The 23,113-nt window shown below is 46.6% G+C and overlaps 1 protein-coding gene across 1 annotated transcript in view; it reads left to right on the plus strand.

Annotated features, from left to right (window-relative positions):
- The window catches only part of LOC126524359 (fatty acid synthase-like), a 200,540-nt gene that overhangs the window by 153,457 nt on the left and 23,970 nt on the right, over positions 1-23,113 (plus strand). The window contains exons 19-21 of the mRNA XM_055067264.2: positions 8,844-9,173; positions 10,208-10,327; positions 11,599-11,954. Of these exons, the coding sequence (XP_054923239.2) occupies positions 8,844-9,173; positions 10,208-10,327; positions 11,599-11,954 (806 nt within the window). The remainder of the gene's footprint in view (positions 1-8,843; positions 9,174-10,207; positions 10,328-11,598; positions 11,955-23,113) is intronic.

Here is a 23,113-nt window from a genome sequence, read left to right on the forward strand (position 1 = left end):
GGAAAGAGAGGCGCTCTTCCGCTAACTGTTTGCTCTGCCGCCTCGCTAGTGTTGCTATGAAGCGGCAGCTGATCGCGTTTCCCCGGCCGCGGTTATATAGCACACAGAGCGTGGCAACGAGTTGCTCATAGTTCTGCACAATATACCTCTCTCTCTTTCTCTATATGACAAGCACGGAACGTCCTGCAGTGATACCACCTTGACAGTATAGCGCCTGTAATAGCGTTCCCGCGCAGGAAAACCAGTATTGTTTTTATACCTATTTTGCTGTATCCTGGTTCTCGTGAACGGGGAGAAGTTGCAGGCAGAGGCCGGTTGAAAAATTTTTATTCGATGCTTGCGTCATGGTAGCAAACATTGAATGCACATAAATAAAGTACCCCATTACATCAGCATTAGCTTGCCCTTGCGCGTTTGGTGGGCTAATAACGGGTCATGGTTCTGTCGGCTTAAATTACGGCCTCCATTTTGTCTGGCAGAGACCCTAGAGAGCCTCGACGAAGGCTGTGTCACCTGGAAGATGTTTCCACTCCCCTCGTATAGCTTCCCATTGTTCATCCGCGGTCGCCAAGTCCAAGGAAAGCGCGATAAGGTTAGCCTCCATACGGGCCTCAACATGATCTGTTCATGTGTGCCCTCTTCGTGCAGCACTCAAGGCGCATTACCTCTCATTGATCTAAAAAACGTGTCGCGACCATGGCTGTATGCACAGTAGACAACTGCTGTTGGAATAGGTAGCGCGTACATACATACATACATACATACATACATACATACATACATACATACATACATACATACATACATACATACATACATACATACATACATACATACATACATACATACATACATACATACATACCGCCCTGGAAATGGCGTGAAGTACCATAAGAATGCTCACGCAATAAAACGTATCAAGGTAACTATTATGCCTTACGATTCTTAGGGTGTCTAAGGTACTTGCTGAGGGCTATGTCTATATTTACGTTTGCATATATTATTACTGACAAACAATATTTGTTATAATAAAATGTTGACAGTCTCTTTAACATACGCTAAAGAGGATGAAGGTGAAGGCCTACCCGCTCACGAGACGTTCATTACATTACTTACAATTTTTATTCGAATGCTTGTTACTTCCTGATGTTTTCTCCCACCAAAGATCATGGGTTCGTGTACCTGAACTAACTCTACCTTTATTAACTTCGCCCTAATTAAAACCAAAGGTATTGTGTACGATTGTGCAAGTTGGGACGTGGACTCGAGTGCCTTAATTAACAACAAAGGTGGTTGGTTCGACTCCCACCAAAGTTCATGGATACGACTCTCGACCTTAACGATGCTAATTAGAATCCAACTTGGAGATATTGCCGGTTAGCACATATCTTCAAGTTTGTTCGCGTGAGGTTTGGTGCCATTGCGCCGGACAACAGATTTTTGAACCCGCGAGCCATCTAAGGGTTTAGCCCTAATAATCAAGTGGTAGTCCGCGGTCAAATGCGCAGCGCATCCGTCACAGCTGATGTGGCAATTCGTGCATGCATTCCCCTCCTCAACGAATTTCTTTCACGCCGACATTGGTCACTATAAACACGCGGGACTCGGTAGGTGGCGCTGTTCGAAGAAGCTTTTTTCTCGCCGACAAAGAGCACTGTCTATATTCCACTTGGTCTGTCGTCCATGAACTTCTTCGATGACAACTTGCGTCACTTGGCATGTGCCAGGAAGTGTGTGGCGCTCCTTAATGAACGTCTTTCCCGCCAACTTGGATAACTAGGTATGTGCCACTGGGAATGTGCCGCTCTATAATGACGAAAAAAAGTCCCCTCAATTTCTACGACGCAGTACCGAACCGAATCTATGTTACAACGGTTTCTCTCAAGGGCAGCAACCTAACGTGTTAGTAGGCTGCGGCGCAAACGCACTAAGTATGCGCCGCTTTTCCAACAACGTCTTCCACGCCAACGCTTTAGCCACCTGCGCCATGAATGCAATGGGTATGTTTCGCTCTTCAATGAACTTCTCACTTAGTTGAGTCACTGAGCATGGGCTACTGAGAGCGCGGGAAGCGAGGGAACAATTTTCAGCGTTCTCACTCACCGGCGCCCCACGCTTCTCGTCTCGAAGACACGTGCTTACTTCTAAGCAGGCCACTAGATGGCGCCGTGTGCCCAGAAGTAAGACTAAATTAAAAATGTCAAGAACATCTTTGGTTATCGTATAGAATGAGTGGTAAGAAAACTTGCCTGCGCGTAAGGTATTTGTTGACCGGAAATAATTGCAGAGAGAAGAATCAAGTGCTAGTGGAATGCCTAAGGGCTGATACTAAGTGTATCCAGAATGATGCCGAAATTATTCTATTAGGTGACATGAATGTCCACATACATGATGTAGATGCCTATACTGTAAGTCAATGCTAGATCTCTGTGAGCGACATAACCTCTTTATCGTGAATACAGGACCAAAGTGTGACGGGCACCCCGAGGCACAGGCTGTCAAAAAAAGCCCTGTTACCGCAGGATGAGGTAGCCACAAAATGGGAAATATACCGGGGGAAAAAAATCTGTGGTGCAAATACTGGTTCAAGCAAAGATAAAAGGTCCAAGTGAACGTTGGTTGTCTGAAATACGTGATAAAAAGAAGGCCGCACCTAGAATATTGCAGAACCACATAAACGTATTAGGCAAGAAATCTGTAACAATGCAACAACATATCCTAGACGAAGACGGAAGCAAACTGGAAGGGGACGCGGCATTAAATTACATCCGAAAAATAACAGCCGAACATTTCCAAGGCGATGACAAGGTCGCATTTGAGGAAAAACAGCATGAAAGAGAACCATAAGGAAAAGGAGCTGGTGCTGACAAATTTCACCTGGAAGAAAGCCAAAGAGGAAATTCCTAAACGCAAAGCCACAGCGCTAGACGAGGTTCCCGTTGGGCTAATTAATGAACTAGGCCAAAAAAGTAAGGAAGCTCTTTTGTACGCAGTATAAAAACCTTTAAAAGATAGAGGAATAGCAGACAGTTGGCGACAACGTCGAATGAATTTAATTTATAAAGCTAAGGGGGGAAAAGATAGAATTCACTCGTATTGACCCTTTTGGCGGAGCAGTTTCTTCTAGAGAAACGAGATGGCGCTTTTGGCGGCGTGCCGCACTTAGCCTCAGTGACAGCGCACGAATGCGAAACCATTACCGCTTCCACTTTGCTTCTGTGCGATCAGCTGTCGGGAATGGAACTAAGTTTTCGCTCAGGTACGTGGGTGAAAAAGTGTATGGGCGCGCACTTGAATATATGGACACCAGATACGCACAATGAATGACTGACTACACCGATAGCGCACTAATGTTCGAAGCTGAATGTTTCGTGACGGTCCACAAGAATAAGCGAGTTACTAGCGAGAATACATCTTTGCTACAAGGTATTACAATCCACAGCATGGCTACGTTTCAAACCTGGAGCGCAGCAAGAACCTATCTCTGGGAACTGAGCACGCCCGCGATTGATTAGGCAGAAATAATCAGGTAGTGACCACACAAAGGAAATTTACTGAGTCAGAAATGTGACAAGCCGCTGCTTCAAAATAATTGCCAAATAAAAATCAAGAGCAAAACACACTAATCCTAATTCAGTTTATGAGCGGAAAGTTTGGATAGCTTGGATTACATATTTAGCCTCGCTTTTAAAACAGTCACTATGTACACACCTTGCATCGTTTGGACATAGCTTAATCAGCTTCCAAAGCGTTTTTCCATGTTCTCTGAAGCTGTCGTCAAAGCTTCGTATTGTGCACCCAGGCACCGTCCACGATATTTTCCGAAACAGAGGTTTGCTAAGACGAACCGGCATCATACACACCAATGAGAACGCGTATGCAACGAAGGCAGTTGAGGCATACAATAGATGCTTCACCACGAGATCAAACATGCCGGTGCCGACGGGATTACCGCGAAAAGGGTCAATAGACCGTTGACCCTCTGACCATTGCATCGGTAACATGGAGGTTAGCAATGCAGGCCATTAAATTAAAGCTGCAAGCATGGGAAAAGAATAATGGCATTTTGGGAGAACTTCAGAATGGCTTCAAAATGAGTAGGCGTCTGGATGATAACGTATTTGTCCTTACTAGGTGTATTCAAATATCTAGAGTAGAAAGGAGACCGTTAATTGTGACTTTTTTAGACATTACAGGAGCGTATGACAACGTAGACCGGAAGATGTTGAGGGATATTCTAGAAGAGGAATACTTAGGCGACGATTGTATACAGCTTTTGAGACAGATTTACCTACAAAAACAACCGTTTGGGTTGAATGTTAAGGGATGAGGAGTGAGCACAAAGTTGATATCAAGAAGAGACTGAGGCAGGGGTGCTCTGTATCCCCAATGCTGTTTATGATGTACATGGTGAAAATGGAAAGGGCACTTGAAGGAAGTAATATCGGGTATAATATTTTATACAAACAGACGTGTACAGTACTAAAGCAGCAGTTTCCAGGATTATTTTGTGCGGACGACATTGTGTTGCTAAGAAACAAAGTGATTTACAACGTCTGGCTAATATCTGTCTACAGGAAGGCGAGAATTTAGGTCTGAAATTCAGCGTTGAAAAATCAGGTGTTATGATATTCAATGAAAGCAGTGAACAGACCTTGGAAATACAGGGCCAGGAAATACCTCGGGTAAAAGAATATAGATACCTTGGTATTTGGATAAGCGAAGGCAATAGATATATGGAAACACAGTAAATAAGAATAACAGTAAAGGGGAAGAGAAATGCAGCCATAATGAAGCACAGAGCCCTATGGAGAGACAATAGGAACGAGTTACTCCGGGGAAAGTGAAAAGATGTTTTGGTTCCAGGACTTACTTTTGGAAATGCGGTTGTTTGCTAGAAGTATCAGCAAGTTTACGACCAGTATCGTGAGCAGCATGACAACAAAGAAGGTCAAGCGGGAAGTCAGAGAGGCTGAGATAATCTCATGTGTGGCAGCAATCGAAAAAAATAAACCTGCTATGAGTAACTACTTAAGAGGAAAAACGAAATCAGGAAAGAAACTACTTCTGATAGAAGCTCATTACTTTTCAAGGCGAGATCTGCGTGCCTTAGAACACGCACCTTTAAACCGAGTTACAGCAAGAAATAATAATGTGCTTGTCCGGGTGAAGCTTCAGAAACGATGAATCACGTTTTATTATAATGTGAAGATATGTGCCCAGCGTACAATTCTGGCACCTCTGGGCGCCTTGGAGCCCTTGGGTTCAGCGAGAGCAGAGGGAAGGTAAATATGTCCGCAATTAATTATTAGTAAGAGGCGATTGGAAGATTGGTGGAAGAAAAATGGGGAAATGACAAACAACGTAGGCGTGCAAAAACTAAGTTCCAAGTAGGGGTTCAGAAAGTTTGGTTTTCCGAATTCTTCGTTTTTCCCGTTTTTTTTGTTTTTTATTATAGGTAGGATATCAGTCAATATGGTAACAAGAGCGTGGTGGCACAACACACCACCCCATTCGAAAGGGGACGCTCATAGCATCCATCCATCTCTACCAACCGCGAGAGAGGAGCTCGGTTGCCGCATGACGCGCTTTTTTCTTTAATTGTGGGGCTTTACGTGTGATTTTGCCCACGTGTGCTTCTTTAGCGTGCACCTAAATCTAAATGCACGAGAGTTTTTGCATTTTGCCCCCATAGGATGACGCGTTTCTCAGCCTTCGTATGCACCCACTTGTCATGCCTTATGGGAACCACGCGCAGGCTTCGCGCTGTATTGTTCCAATGCTAACACATTACTATCGACTGTCATCGTGGGATGGGTTCTGCCACACTGTTTTACTTTGAAAGCAATCAGGGATGACCCCGTGTCGATGAGGAGTGTGTTCGACTTGGCTGCTCAACGCTGCTCGTCACCACCCGATGCTTGCGTCTGCGGTTACGCAAGTTTGACGTAAGAAAATTGTATTAAAAGCTGGATAAATATGATTCCGTTATGTGGCCAAAGCCTCTTATGGCTAAAAGAAGCCCAAGTGCTTCTTTTCTTTCCAGGTAGAAGTTGAGTGTCAAAAAATCTTAAGGGCAGTATTATGCTTGGTGTTAGCTTTTGTGCCACAATCGATGACTTGTGAGATCAAAGTGGGCTTCCTTCTTCAAGCCGTAAGGAATAGTTACATTCTTACACTGTCGTCATTGCCGAACCTGTGTAACACGGCTAGGCTTGCGGCACCTGATATTCCCAAGTTGTCAAATATAGCAATACGCCTTATTCAAAGCTCCGTGGTTAGTTAGTTAGTTAGTGAGTGAGTGAGTGAGTGAGTGAGTGAGTGAGTGAGTGAGTGAGTGAGTGAGTGAGTGAGTGAATAAACATTTATTTTGTCAAGCAAAACGCGATAACACGCGCACCCGGCTAATCCCATGACGGGACTGACAGATCTAGTCTGCCAGCCGGGTCGCGGGCGCGCTGGACGGCCAGGATTTACTCCTCAAAGACAGGACTTCGCAGGAGCGCGTCCCACTCTTCCTTGGTGAACTTCGGGCCCAGCGACTCGCACTCCCAGAGCATATGAGGCAGAGTAGCAACCTAACTACAGGCCACGCAAGAACAAGTCGGATAAATCTCAGAATATATGCTGTTAAGGGACGCCAGATATGGGTAGGAGTTCGTTTGCAGGAATCTGAGTGTGACGGCCTGCGGCCTGCTTAGCTTGGAGTGAGGCGGCGGGAAAACCCTTCTCTCTAAGTAAAAGAATTTAGTAAGTTCATTGTGCGTTATAGGAGCGTCTCTGTGTGCGGGGAGAGAGTCGCCCTATCCGAGGGCACCGCGGCCGGTAAAGCCACGCGCAGCCTCGTGAGCAGACTCGTTGAGGTTCAGAGAAACCCCCTCAATCGCCCCGACGTGGGCAGGGAACCAAAGGATGAAGTGTAAGGAGGTGTTGCGGTGTTTTGCGCCTTTCAGAACTTGAATTGCGTGCCGGGCTACCCGGCCTTTCTGGAATGCACTTACGGCCACTTTTGAATCGCTATGCACGCTTTCTCTCCGACCGTCTTGCATGGCGAGTGCAATGGCCACTTTCTCGGCCACCTCGGGATTCATCGTCCGGCCGGAAGCACAGTTAATGACTTTGTCCCGCGTGTCCACGATGGAAACCGCAAAAGCCTTGCCGTCTCGGTATGCAGCTGCGTCCACGAAGCTTGCTTGGATCTTGTCCTTGTGTATTTGCTTCAGTATACTCAATGCTCTTTCCTTGCGACGACCTGCGTTCAGAACGGGGTAAACGTTGCGGGGCAAAGGGCGGACCACGATCTTCTCCCCTATTTCTCTGGGCATTTGGGTGTTTTCAGCCAAGTTCTTGGTGGGTGCGAGTCCGATCTCCTCGAGGATACGCCTGCCGGCCGGCGTGGTGGTCAGCCGAGTTAGCTAGCTGGGCCCGTTCCTGAGCCTCGGCTATCTCCTCCATGGTGTTGTGTATGCCGAGCCGAAGGAGGTCCTCGGTATGCGTTCTGACGGGCAGCCCGAGGGCTCTCTTGACGACTTTTCTAATGAGGGCATTAAGCTTTTCCCGCTCGGCTCTGAACCAGTTGTGCATGGCCACCGTGTAGGTGAAGTGACACAGCACAAAGGCCTTGATGAACCGAAGCAGGTTGTCCTCCTTCAGGTCTGTTCGTGACCCTTCGAACGAGGCTTTCGCAATTATCTTGCGTAACGCAGTGCCGTTGCCGCCACGGAATTCGAAGAACATACCCAGGACACTGATGGTGTCGACCCTGAGTATCGGGTCACCGCTCCGAGTGAACAGGTGAATGTCACTTTCCGAGACAGGTTTCCAGCCCTTAGGTTCGCGGCTTTTCTCGTTTTTATAAGGCAGAAGCTCAGATTTGGTCGGGGAGCATCTGAGTCCGCTGGGTAGCTGGTATTGCTCGGTGACGTCTACCGCCTCCTGCATGGCGCTTTCCACTTGTCCTTCTCTACCGCCGGTGCACCAGATCAGTGTGGGAGCTTGCACACCAACTGGCAGAATGTGTCTGCCTAGCTCGAATGCTGATATAAGGCTAACTGAATCGTGGTAACAAAGGCGATCGGCCTCTAGGGTTTTACGAAATGGTGATTGATCAATTTTACTCGATGACAGTGACCGAAAAAAATTATACAAATACTTCAATGATGATTTCATCATTGTCATCGTCTTCTACATTATTGCATGTTGTGCACTACATGTCTGCACGCGGAAGTTATTAGTGACGCGAAAGTGGTTGAAACCTCCTCAGCGCACAAGTGATTCTTTAAGAGAGCACATTTGGCAGCTTCTCAACGCAGTAAAAATTGTTAAGGCTCAAATATACGTTGCGATTAAGCCAAGAAAACACTTCGCAAAACATCATACAATCTTCTCTCTCCGAGACATTATATAATACATAAACGCTGTTCGATAAAACATTTCGAAGGTCGAAGCTTTTCATTGCATTTTTATTGGTCTTTGCAGAAAAAGATCGGGGTCATTTATAAAAATGCCATCGCACGACGGGAAAACAACTGTGCTGACATGAACAAAAAGTTACAAAGGATGTAATTGTGTGCGTAACTTTGAGATGATAGATATAAAAAAGGAACACCTACTATTCCAGTATTTGAGCTGATTAGTCAAAAAACTGCACAACAGTAAATACCAAGTATATGAGATGACTTAGGTAGGAAGCGTCTATTCGAGGCTCGCTATTTCTGTCATTGCCACAGTAACTGGACGAATTCATGTGACGGCGTTCCTTCTCCCAACTCTGTTCAAAGCCCGATGGCGGCTTCAAGTGAAGACACGTGTCTGATAAGGCGTTCTCCTTCGCCATTCTGTAGGCGCTCTCGACAGCCCCGACTGTCTCATGGGTATGGAGTTCTCGGGCCGTGACCCGCAAGGACGTCGAGTTATGGGCTTGGTACCCAACCGGGGCATTGGGACTGTCGTGGCCGTGAACCCTGCTTTCCTGTTGGAGGTTCCCGAAGCATGGAGCCTCAAGGAGGCAGCCACCGTTCCGGTAGCGTACTCTACTGCGTACTACGCCCTGCTGGTGCGTGGGAACATGCAACCAGGACAGTCGCTTCTTGTTCACTCGGGCAGCGGAAGCGTTGGTCAAGCTATTATCTCCATTGCGTTATCCATGGGATGCACCGTCTTCACTACAGTAGGTAAGTTTAGGCAACTTTACTCATTTAGGGAGGTGACGTTTTCAGGTGGCGTCAGGAAAAATACGCCGTCCAGCGATGCTTAAGCGTGTCACTGCGATGTGAAACGTCACAGCTCATACCGCATAGACTGGCCGTGTGAGTGGCGTTCTCAAATGTTCCACTGTCTCCATCAAGGCTTATTAAATCACCTGCCGCAATCTGCGTCTAGGACCACCGCTTCTTAATGTTGGGTGCTTCTGCGAATATTATTTGAGGTTTACGAGAAGTAATTGTCGCGCGTTTGTTGCGCAGGAGACATCACGAGAACTGAATACACGTTAAAAGAATAGAACATCTTCGTGCCTGCCATCACACATGAGATGGAGATAGAAGTGCGCCACCACCAGCTTCTAGGATTTATACAGTATTGTCCCGACAATTCGGAAGAGTAATTGTTCGCAAATAATATGGCAAACGTTTTGTTCTGTAATACGAATTTTTATGAAACAGTAACTCTGTTATGGAGAGGTCCCAGCAAATCAAGAAGTTTCACGCAGGTTCATTCAGCACACCTTCTACCGTCTCTCTACAGTTGCTAGCAGTTTAAGCTCAGTATAACACTTGCTATGATGAACCCGCAAATTCAGAAGGATAGCGGATTGGGCTACTTGTCACGTCATGCTTACTACGTAAAAGTGGTAGCACGAAGTAAAAGAGCACCGAATACACGAGCGCTCGTCTTCATCTACCTCGTCGTCCGGTGTTGCTTTGCATCGTTGTACCTTTGTCCACAGTACCCGTAACGAGCAGGCAGTTTTCTAAAACCTATAATACATTGGAACGAAACTAGAGCCGCCGCATAAAAAAGTGAAGCTCTGGAACTGCACACTCCCGTGATTATGGCGTTTGCGCTCGAGCTCTTCAAGAAGCGGCGATAGCGAGATCCAACATCTATAAGTATATTAATTCGTCCCGTTTGCTTTTTTTTATAAATTCTTCTTTGCGGAAATTTTCCCGCAGTAAAATCACTTTTTTGTTTTTGCTTTTTGACTTAGGTTCTCAGGAAAAGCGACAATTTCTCATGCGTCGCTATCCACAGCTCGAATATAGGAACATCGCGAACTCACGTGATCTCTCCTTCGAAGAGCACGTTCTACGAGAAACTAAAGGAAGAGGTAAGTGATGACTTCATTGCGATCATATGTAGGACGACTTCATCGTGTATAATAAAACCCTTGCTGGGTGATTTTTTTTTACTTTGCTTCAAATGTTGTTTACCTTGTAGCGTGGTGTGCTGGGAACGCATATTCTAAAGCCGTTGTATTAAGCAACAATTTTGAAACAACAACTTTTCAGCCAAATGAGTCAGTATCTTATGGCCATGTATACATATAGGCAATGAGTGCACCAAATACCAGGCTCCACTCCTGTTAACCCATGAATAATCAAGGGCAGTGTAAGAGGGGAGAGGCAGATCACTTCGAGATAAATGTGTTTGGTCGGGCCTCCTCTTCGGCGACCTTAGGCATCACCGTCATCATACGGCCGGAGACAAAATATTACTATGACTCAGATTTGAATTCTTGCAATATGCAGTTGGAAGTAGAACGCCCCAAACACTGCGCTGCGCAACAACTTTGGATATCGGTTCTTTGCACCGGTTCTGTATCCTTACACTAAATGTGATTACGTTTGTGCATATTGCTTAAGCTAGAACAGGCAATAATACAGCATCCAGCAAGGACGCAGCCCTATTCATTGCAAAGAAGTTGCACTTTTGAACATGTCGCGTCTGCGAGCCGGAGGCACCGCAGACTTCTGTTGTATATATATATATATATATATATATATATATATATATATATATATATATATATATATATATATATATCACCGTCATAATCCAAGAAAAGATCCCGTTAATTTTCACGTGAAGCATAGTCGGTTGAGTTGAAGGCGTTTTCATGTTCTTTTTTTTTTTTGTCCTCGCGACGTACAGTCGCGAGGACAAAAAAATTGTTTCTCTGCCTTGTAGCTGATGTTAAGTGGAAAGCACCAATATGACAGGGCCAACTTTGTTCTCCCCTTGTCGGTACCTCAAAAGGAGGGGACGAGTCCCCTCCGTGTTTCGCAGTGGAGAAATAGATTGTTGCGTACATGTTGCATTGGCTAGTTCACGAGTGGGCCACGAGAGACGGTCAATTCAGAAGAAAAGCTGCGGCAAACACAGCCATGAGGCGCAACATGAAGGAGTCAGGACATCGCTAGAAAGCCCAGATATTAAGGAATGTACCAAAATAATTAGACATTTCACTGCGCTTTGTATCGATGACTTTTTACACAAAGATAATATGAAGTCTATTATCTTTGTTTAGTGTAGTCATCTTCACGTTAAATTATGCGTACGAATTCATGGCCACAAAAACACTCTGCTTTGCCACACCAGGTGTCGACCTCGTGATCAACTCCCTGGCTGAGGAAAAACTCCAGGCCAGTGTGCGTTGCCTGGCGATAAACGGCCGCTTCCTCGAAATCGGCAAGTTCGATTTGTCCAAGGACTCGCCATTGGGGATGTCTGTGTTTTTGAAAGGCGTCACATTCCACGGAATCCTGCTGGAGCTTCTACTTGGAGACGACGCTTTCGCTGTGGCAGAATTGCGTCGTGTCATGGAACTACTACGCAGCGGTATTGCCTCGGGCACCGTGCAACCACTTGACGTCATCCAGTACCCGATTGACCAAGCTGAAGAAGCATTCCGCTTCATGGCTTCTGGGAAACATATGGGCAAAATTGTACTCGAGGTGAGCAGTTTTTCAGGGGGTGTTTAACGTGCGTCCGGCACCTATGCTATTAGAGCCTTTCGAAATTAGAAAAATGGATATAAAGAAGTGTTCGGGTGTCTCTGCTACTCGCATATCTACGCTGCGATGATGTGAAGTAAGTACAAGCGAGGCTAGGTGTATGATAATATCAGGTTCCTTCTGTAACATTTGTGGAACAATATCATTAGGTTCGTGCGAACTGCTGAGAAGAATGCCTTTCGAGTGAAAGGCCTGTGGCACGTGAGCTTTGCTCACTTGAAATTCTGAGAGTTAGTGGCTCCACCATCAAAAAAGACAACGTAGGTCGCACAACCTTCCATTCTTTGCAAAGAGTCGGTAGTCCTACTACTGTAGGATTGGATAGATTGAACGGATGGATCACGTATCTACTGCTCCTTGTGTGGTAGTGCGTCGGTCCGGCGCATCCAGCTGGCGACGAAACATCTTGCGGCATCGGCCATTCAGGTTGCCAAGAATCAGACTGAGACGTAGAAGTTTCTCGTCATGTGGCGGGGTCAGAGAAGTTTCTTCTTCCTCTACTCCAAGTTCTCAGGATTGTTGGGCAGTGGTACAATATGAACGCAGTTACGCGTTACAGATATGTCATCTGTTTCAACCAACCTAAGCTAAACTATGCGTCGCCTAACGGTGCCTCGCTTGCCAAGATCAACGATCTAGACTGCCGTATAGTCTCCCAAATCTGATATGCTGCGTGCCCCGCGGAGAGCATCATGTTCGTCTTTTGCTTCTTACGGCACTCTCCTTGAAATATACCCAACTTGTCCTAGTTAGAGGTCAGCGAAGAAGTATCTCGGCAGCTAGCAGAAGTGATGGGCGCACTTTGATCGCTTCAGTTCCTTTAAAGTGGGTTTTGCTGAACCTTTTCCTGAGGTGTACTCGGAACATGATATACGTGCTAGAAGTTGTAGTCGTGGGCGAAGATTGCAATAACGTGGCCAGGATCTTTCAAGAATTGCGGCCCTCTATCGGTGACCAAATCTTCTAGTATCCCATGTCTCGCTAAGACAGATTTGCAGTCCACAGACGCCTCTGCTACTGAGAGAGTATCAAGTCGAGCCTTCTCAGGAAAGCTGTTTCAGTAAAGAAGTTCATAAAGAAATTGTGGATGCCATGTGTGTAAGGTAGCCTTTGAAAAAGTCTGAGGATGTAGACTCTTTCAAGGGTGGTATTGAAAAAAAGTAGGCCGGTGTGAAATCTTTGCCCTGTACGTAAAAGATGTGGATGCTGCGCATCAGTCGCATGCGCATCCACTGTAGTAGCAGAGCCTAAAAACCGATTGACTTGGATTAAGTTAGACATGACAGGTCGGTCCTCCATCTCTAGTTGAAATTCTCTCCCTAATAGGTAGTCGTGACAAATTTCTTTCGCATTCCCAGACGCGAGAAAGGATCTGTTGGTTCTATGCGGCACACCGCCCTGTCTTTTCTGTCTAGGGTGTTTTGTCTGAGCGAGCATCGTCGTAGCGTAGGCGACTGGTGAGAAGATTCCGTTTGGCTGTTTCTGATGCACCACAGCACTCAATCCACGGGAAAAAGCGTATGTCGTCAGACGTGTCTCGTTTTCTGGCGATTACTCTCATAATACTATATCCGCCAGGAGGAGCCCTTTTAGTCGGCAGAGGCTTGTTCTGAGAGGGCATCTCAGACAATAATTTGCTTTGTAAACAGCATACTTTTTGTAGGGTGCGAGTGTTTGGTCATGTTTGGCAGAAATGGACCCAAGTATTCGGCAATACCCATAATACACTAGAGCCCTGTATTTGAAATTTGCCTGGGCATCAACTTGGTTGTTTGTACGTAGCGTGCTCTCGTCAGTGTGTATTTTGTTGTTTTCAAGTACGTGGCCTAAAATCACTATGTTGGCCACTACAAACATGTACTTGTCTAAGTTGAGTATGGTTCTCTCTTTTTGACGTGTTCAAAATTACAAAATTAAATCGAAGAGGTTGGTCGTACTATTGTCTCGTGGATCCTCAGAATAGGATATCGTTCATATGGCAGGTGATTCCATCGAGACCCTGTAATGCCGCTGTCACACGGCACGGGTAATGTCATTCGCAGTCAATGAAATTATGTCCTAATGTCATTTTTGTTGCTTCTACACGGGCATAGCGAATGACATTCACAGCTAACTGCATTCGCCCATTGAATGAGTTTCCCGAACTCATGCAAGCGCGACTTGTGTAATCTCGACAAGAACTGCGCAAACATTTACGAAATTGATGAGTTAAAACGAAATGTAATCAGCGTAAAGGTTTCCATAATTGCTGCTATGAACTTTTTAATAATTTTTTGACGCACAGCGCGATAGTAGAAATAGTCTGTGCAGCTATATTCTTATTGCCAGACTCCGACTGGACGCTAGCACCTCTTGTCGGCCATGTTTAAAAACGCTCATTTCTTTTTTTTTTCCATTTCTGCATATTGTTTTGAAAGTGGTGCCATGCTAAAAAATATCCACCTACCAAGGAGGCCAACTCTGCAGCTTCGCCAGCAGAGAATGAGAAGCAGAAAGCGCACTTGACCGACGACGGGACACGCGCGCTACTGAAAGTGTGGAGAGACCACCCCACCAATTCGCGCAGGGAGAAGCGCAACCTAAAAGTACACACGTCATTTGGCGAGTGCCTGCGTGCGCAAGGTGCCGATAAACATCGCCATCAATTGCGAATGTCATTTTGTATACCCGCGTAGACGGGAATGCAAGACCGCAATGACATTCGCCATAAATGTTACTTACTGTGAATGACATTACACGTGCCGTGTGACAGAGGTGTAAGATGTCGACCACACACGTCTCTGGGAGTGTTCTGGTGCGTAGGTGGTTGCTAACGGTAGCCTGTTGAAGCAGAACCAACCATGCGGCTTGATGAAAGTGGTAATAGTATTGCTTCGTTCACAAAGTAGTATTTGCAGGAATCCGGAGTTCTCTTTGATCATCAAGAACCAAAATGGGTTTTGTAGCACGCATAGTGTGTGTTTTGCTGCACGGATGACGCGCCGATCTCAAAGGATCGTTTTTTTTTTAATTCAGCAAAGTCAACACATCTCCGGAGTGCTCCTGAAAGCTTTCGTTGGAGGACAACTGGCGCACACCACTTAGTTGGCTCTGCGAGTGGCATGATGACGCCGATGTTCTCCATGCGTTTTCGTTCCATCTTTGTCTTGTCGAAGGAAGGCAGTGGAGCACGGCAAAGTGATATCAGAGAAAGGGGAGTCGTGTGTCGCGGCCAGTTTATATTGACACGTGTTTATTTTTTTCAGTGACTGCCTTTCGCCATATAAGAAACGTTATCCCTCAGCGCACGACGCGCCCGCATGTATCGGAAGTTTCTCGAATGTCATCGATGGTTCTATCCGCTGTCTTTTCGAGACTCTCAAAGCTTTTTCAGACGCTGCAAGCTTTTTGAGACTCTGAAACACGTCGGGGAAGTCGTGTTCGACGTTGACTATCAGTCAGTGAAGCCAGGTTGGGGAAAAGGTCAAGGCGATCGATCGCAGGTTTTCCTAGAAGATCGGTATTTAACATCAGGAGGACGTAGGTAGTGTCGAGGTTTGTATGACCGTGCTATGGAAAGTTCTTTTGGGCTAGCCCAAAATAACTTTCCATAGCACCCAGAGTAGCTACTCTGGGTATCTTCCTGAGTCGTGCGGCAGTATCATAGACGTTAGGTGAATATTTTGAAAGATATCCGGATCATCTGGTCGGGAGAAATGGCATTGCAAGCTCCGATGTCTGTATTGAACTTAAAGCTTTATTCGACCTTCACGGATATTTTTCATTTAAGCACCGAATAGCCTGTTGCAGTAGCAAGAAAATTTGGCTCCTCAGCAAAGCTCTGTACCGTTCGTGTCCACCGGCAGACTGCGAAGAATAGGCCTTTCTTTCCGCAGGACTTGCAAAGCGCGTCTTTGGCAGCGTATTCAACTATGCTGTGGCATTTCGGTCCGCACCATCTACTGGCTTCCTTTTTCTTGTGTGCAGTGGCTCCCACTGCGAGTGTAGCTTTACATGAGGTATTGTCTTGATCTTTCCTTTACTGTATCTCGTGCTTTGCGGGCTTGTCGCCGTTTGACCGAAGAGCATTAACTGCAGCAACTTCCTTTCATCCGTTTGTGTAAAGCTCTCCTTGTTGTATAGGTGCACCGCTTCGTGTTGGCGAGACATTGTCAGCGCCTTCATAAAGTCGAGGCTGGTATCCAGCTCGATTGATTTCGAAACATTCTGATCCCAGGGGCCTACTGCAACTCTGTCCCTGAGTAGTTCTTTGCGAAGACGGTCGTTGCTGCAGTGTTGTAGCTACTTCTTCGAAGGACTCACGTTTGAGCTGGACTCACTTGTTGAACATAGCTCGTTCGAAGACGAGGTTCCTCTTTGAAATGATGTAGGATTCAAGATCTTGGAACACAGGTTCGAATTTGTTCCTCTCTGGAATGACAACTGAACCATGTATCAGGACGTCTTCTGCTTGCGTACCAGGCACGTACCCAAAGGGGCGCATAGGGGGCCCGCCCACCCCCCTTGAAGTTAGGTGGCATACCTCCCCCCCCCCCCCCTGCCCACACCACCACTCATCACAAACATTCTTAAAGCGCCGCGAAATCAAGCTTCATACTTGATATCTATTCGGTGGTCAACATTTTGCTGCATCTTTCACTCCTTTTGGATCGCGGTAGTTATCGGCATCTCCTGGGGTGTGAAGGCCAGTTTTCTCGTCGATTCGGTGCACGCGGGATTAACTCGAGATGCGTTCAGTTTTCACCATCTACTGCAACGGTCACACGCATCGCTGTTCCTTCGTTACTTCTACCTTCTTTGTTTAGACTCATCCAGAGACCAGGAAAGGGATTCAGTTCATAGTAAGCAGGTCTGTATGCTCTTAGAACGAGTTGCAGACGGAGCAAACGCCAGCTGCGTTTAACTTTGCCTTTTGCCTCATTACTTCCTCGAGTGACGGCTCACCATGACGCTGGCAGATCCTTGGAACCATACACCCATGATTTAGGTTAAAAAGCTGGAAAATAAGATCACGCGAAACAGCGTCCGTCATCAAACCCTGCAGTAACCGTTAAACCCCTAAGCAATATGAATGGCACCCGTTACCTCTCTGGTTTGTCCCAAATTGTACAGCACTCTTGGCGCAAATTGACAAGTAGAAACAAGAGTCGCAAGTAGTTCAGAAATCACGCGATCTACTAAGGGAGAGAGCCGAGGCAAAGGCCAAACAGCAAGAAAATGCGAAAATTAACAAATTTAACCGTTGTTTGGGAAAATATCTATAGATCAACATCTTTTTATTTAAGAAGGAAGTAGAGAGAACACCGCCTGAAGTGGAGATGATTCAGTGTGTTTTGAATGATGCTTCTTCAGTTATCAGTCGAGACGCCTACGTAGCTCTGCTGTGCTAATGGGTTTTTTTTTTTTCTAACCTTCCGCGGTAGGTGCAGTACGTCTAGAACTGTAGATTCCGGCGCTCTACGTGGTTCTACGGGACCGGCGGCCACGCATCGCTACGCAACTTCCCAAATAACAGTACGAGTTGGTTTTGGCACTATGTAGAGTAGTAAACGAGGGATTCAAAAAAATTGTGAATGTTCCGAAATGTATATTTTTCTATAATTCTTCCACACCTAATTCAAAACTAGAACACTACTAGATATCTTCATTTTAGACTTTTCCTTGTTTGCTCGTTCTTGGCAGTGTTCTTCCTTCGCTTCTTTCCTGTGCGAGTCCATTTGATGTGGTTCCTTCTCTGTCGAGCAAAGGAGAGGCGCATCTCACAGGCATACCTGTCAGATACACCTTGTTTCATTCCTCCTTTGCGGGTTTACGCGTCTTCATGGCGAACGGCAGGCATTATGCACGTTTCTGCTAGTAAACGTACCCCCCCTCATTTTCATAGAAAATGTTCCTTGGTTTGCCCCCCCCCCCCCCCCCCCCCGCCTCCCTCGAAAAAAAAATCCTAGGTACGTGCCCGTTGCAAACCTATTACGTAGATTAGCCTGTCAACTTGCTGCTCTTCGGGGCATCCCTTACTCCTGACGTCAGTGCGATACTTGGGAAACCTCTGCTTGCACTGAGGCCACTCCGAGGGCATGATGAAATTGAATGTTTCCGGCTGGGTGATCCGGGATGTCTGGTACGACGACAGTATGACTTTTCGCGGTGGTCCCAGTGTGAAACGTAGCCATGAGGCTTCCGACGCTTGGGCGTATCTTTTGATTGCGGCTACATCTGCAAAGCAGTTACGCTGAGCATCGATGTCTCCTTGCTGATCGGATGGTTATTAGAGCGTTGGCGTTTCATGTGGTTGGCTGCAAGGATGTGCCGTCATGTCGTTCGGGACGGAGATGCAGTGTGCACCGACCGCTTCTGAGAGAGCGCCTTACGGGTGCAAAGCGCTTGGCGAGCGCGCTTTATTCACTTCAATTTCCGACAGTGGGCGACGCCGCCGTATATGAAGTCCACGTAGGTCGCACACGAACAACACAGGCTTACTTCCTCTTCGTAAGCTTTAGTGCGTGCTACGACGGTTTCGCGATAGCACAAAAGTGAGAACGTACGTTACGAGCGTTAAGAAATGACGGATGGGCAGCAGCAACCATACTGTCAAACAGTGACCTTTAATTTTGATCTGCTATATACAAAATACAAGCGAAGTTAATTTAGGCATCCTTATATAGATAAAATAAGTGCAAAACTTAACTTAAGTTGCTATTTTGGACCTTCAAGAACTATTGGTGCAATAGTACTGTGAATAATGGTGACGCTGCGTTAATGAATGATGGCCGTGAAAGTTCCGGCTACGTGACAAGTATACTAAGGTTGCTTCGAGACATTTCACCCTTTATTTTTATTGCGTAGCATTCTCTGTATATGTACCGGAGGCCATTATCTGGCTATTCGTTTCGTCCTTCCGTTTCATGCCCCAGAATATCAGTAGCGCCTTCTGGCTTTCAATGTGTGAATTTTTGTGAATGCACAAACTTGTGTATGCTTACCGCCTCCCAAGTGTGGGCGTATCAACCTACGATGCCACGCTCTTTTCAGTTAGCATGGGAGTTATAGTTAATACACATATTTGCCCAAACTTTTTAGCTTCAAACAGCTTCGTAAACTGATCATTTCAAACCAAGTAGTGTTTTGCAAATAATTGGACAAAGACCATTAAAACTGTCTGACGGCAGTATTCAAACACGCGATGTCTAGTACGGAAGCCTGATATTGAAAGCATTATGCCACGGACGATTGCTGCGGCAAGCAGCATAGAGCGCCTTTATGAATTTCTTACGGGCAAACGAGTGTGTTGAGTAGCTTGGCGCGTTTCGATATGACTTTATATAGGAGCAGTTAGAACCCAGGTGAGAGCTAGCGCGGGTAGTGTACTCGCGGAAAGCCTAAGCAACCAGATAATCGCGTCTGCAATAGGGAGAATCTTCTGAAGAGGACGCATAGGACGGGCGAATGATAAGAAAAAAATAACGAGCCATTGCACTCTGTGACGGTGAATTACCAGCGAAGCTCTAGCACATCACAAATAGAAGAGTGCACACGTAATTGTTTTTTCGTTTCGTGACAAAAACCTATCGTGTAATGACGATAGCTTTTTGATTACTGTGATGTACACTGATTGATTTGGAACCAGCCTTAGAATCTTGGCCGAACTTAAATCTATACTTGGCGTTTGTTGACCACATCGACGAGAGGGCCAAAGTGCCGAAGCAGGTTTGCATGCAGGATAGCGAATTTCACCTCTTCCACAATGATAATCCACCCTAACATTTTCGTCAAACCAAAACTCAGCGGTAGCGAGCGACACGATATCCGTTGGTTGCAGTGGTTGTATTGTTGACCGCCTGAAGGGGAGAAGCACTGGGGACACTGCGCTGTCTTGACAGAGCCGGCACCACGCTCACCTCAGCGCCGGTATCCACGAGGAATCACATGCCACTGTCACGGTCGGTGAGGAAGAACACTGATGGACGACGCTCTCAGGTATCCGGAACACTGGTCACCCTCAGGGCCGGCCGCGCTCATTTCCCGAGCAATCGCAAGGTGTACTGCATTTGCGGGCCACATTGTCGTGCTTCCTGCAGTACAAACAGATTATCTGTCACAGTCGCTGGGGTTGCGCCTCGGTGCGCCGGTGCTCCGCACGAGCGCTGCCGTCCTGCATGGCTGGTGCTGTGTTGGCGAGCTGAGATATCTACTTCCATATGTCCTGCAGCTCGTTCGCAAACGTGCGAAGTCCCGTATCCGTTAGCACCGCCACGATGGATGGCGAAGCCACTGCCAATACTAAATCGGCGAGTTCGGCGAGCTCAGAAAGGTGTCTGTCGGCAGCCGAGGCGAGGATCATCCGCACGTTTGTGGGTAGCCATTGTAGGGAGAGCTCCCGAAACAGCCTGCTCTCGACGTCGGTGGTCTTCGCGCAGGGCGGCGGTTGCATGTGATGGAACAACTGACTAGCGGTCCGGTCGCCAAGCTCAGCGCCCTGGTGGCGTGAGTCGGCCGATGAGCCTGAGCGTGGTGTACGCGTTCTCTGCAGGGGAATCGACCAGCACATCCCGTACTTCGCTCACTTTTGGAGGTGGAAGGCTGCCGACCATGTGATGATACTTTGTCTAGTCGGCAGTAATGCGTTGGGCGGCAATTGCGATTCGACTTGCAGAAACCAGAGTTGTAGGTCGGCTGTCCAAGATGGCGGTAACTTAACGTTGACGGCGGAGATGGATGGTGCGTCGGCTGTAGTCTCCACGACGTCGATATCCAGCTGTCGTTAAGCCTCGTCCGGGTCATCACTGTTGGGACGCGAGTTCGCCCGGACGAGAGAGACCAGTCGACGGCGTGAATCCCAATGTCAGCTGGTTTTATCTTGCCGCCTTGACACTGCTCGCCCTTCCTTGTCCATTGGTGGGGAGTGGAGGAGAGCAAAATCAGAGGTGCGCCCGCTCTTTCCTGCAAGTGGGGGTCTGCTCGCGGCCGCTACAGGTGTATGACGAAGCCAAATCAGAATGTATTTGCCCCTATTTTTTATTAATCAAAATAGGTTACATGGAGGTAATTGCAAATATACGTACTACACTACGTACCTTAAAATATTTTTCCACATAGTCCTCACGCCGGTTTAGACATTTGACCCATGCCAGCACTAAGTTGAGATGCCCCAGTCGTCAGTCAGCGACGCACGTGGCCTGCCCGAATGCTCATCATCATCATCATCATCAGCCTGGTTATGCCCACTGCAGGGCAAAGGCCTCTCCCATACTTCTCCAACTACCCCGGTCATGTACTAATTGTGGCCATGTTGTCCCTGCAAACTTCTTAATCTCATCCGCCCACCTAACTTTCTGCCGCCCTATGCTACGCTTTCCTTCCCTTGGAATCCATTCCGTAACTCTTAATGACCATCGGTTATCTTCCCTCCTCATTACATGTCCGGCCCATGCCCGTTTCTTTTTCTTGATTTCAACTAAGATATCATTGACTCGCGTTTGTTCCCTCACCCAATCTGCTCTTTTCTTGTCCCTTAACGTTATACCAATCATTCTTCTTTCCATAGCTCGTTGCGTCGTCCTCAATTTAAGTAGAACCCTTTTCGTAAGCCTCCAGGTTTCTGCGCCGTACGTGAGTACTGGTAAGACACAGCTGTTATAAACTTTTCTCTTGAGGGATAATGGCAACCTGCTGTTCATGATCTGAGAATGCCTGCCAAACGCACCCCAGCTCATTCTTATTCTTCTCGTAATTTCAGTCTCATGATCCGGATCCGTAGTTACTACCTGTCCTAAGTAGATGTATGGGATCCCTTACCACTTCCAATGCCTCACTACCTATTGTAAACTGCTGTTCCCTTCCGAGACTGTTAAACATTACTTTAGTTTTCTGCAGATTAATTTTCAGACCCACCCTTCGGCTTTGCCTCTCCAGGTCAGTGAGCATGCATTGCAGTTGGTCCCCTGAGTTACTAAGCAAGGCAATATCATCAGCGAATCGCAAGTTACTAAGGTATTCTCCATTAACTCTTATCCCCAATTCTTCCCAATCCTCCTGTAAACACGCTGTGAATAGCATCGGAGAGATCGTATCTCCCGTCCTGACGCCTTTCTTTATTGGGATTTTGTTGCTTTCTTTATGGAGGACTACGGTGGCTGTGGAGCCGCTATAGATATCTTTCAGTATTTTTACATACGGCTCGTCTACACCCTGATTACGCAATGCCTCCATGACTGCTAAGGTTTCGACTGAATCAAACGCTTACTCGTAATAAATGAAAGCTATATATAAAGGTAGACCACCACCTCGTACTAGAACGCATGACACTTTTCTCTATACGGGGACTGCATTTCCCCGTAGATATTGTTGGGCGTGCGTGCCTTTCTCCATAAAAAGCGAATCACACTTCGTTGCTCGTACGTCGCGGATGTGTGAAACACAATCGCCATCTTCAGCAACTGCAAGCATCATCCTGCCGCAGAGATACCGTCAGATAAGGCCGGGCCACTTCAAGAAATTTCCACAGCTAGGGGTGCATGCGTTGACAGCGCATTTACAGTTGTAACTCGGGGAAAAATTAGGAGACAAACACATTATGATTATACCTCATCGTTAGAAATACCGTCGTTAGAGGCTGCTTGGAAAAGGTCGGATGGGTTGACGCTTCATCAAGAGACAATTTTCCAAACCAAGAGCACGCAGCAAACAATGCCAAGGAAGCAAACACCACGAAAACTGCATTCACACGTGAATATCACCGAAAGTCTCGCCGTTTATAAACAACGGTCGCTCAAAATCATGAGAAGACAACACTGCTTGAAATTTGGAAGTTCTTTAAAATTTTTATTCCCCAACAAAAAGACTGTTGCGAGGAGCACAGGTAAAAAGCTGTAAAACGGCTTGAGGAGTCCTTATCTCCCAGTATACAAAGCAACAAAGTGGCGTACGGCGAAGGGGATACACATTTATTCCGAACATAGCTCATGTTCGATCAAAAGCAAGCAAAACAGGGCAGGGGAAAAAAAGAGAGTACATTATTATACAAACATGGCACGCAATCGCAATGACGAAATTGCGGATATGTCGTTATTTGTTTCCATAAATATGTGATTTATAACTGC

This window comes from Dermacentor andersoni, chromosome 3 (genome assembly GCF_023375885.2).
Source record: "Dermacentor andersoni chromosome 3, qqDerAnde1_hic_scaffold, whole genome shotgun sequence".
NCBI classification, from domain to species: Eukaryota; Metazoa; Arthropoda; class Arachnida; order Ixodida; family Ixodidae; genus Dermacentor; species Dermacentor andersoni.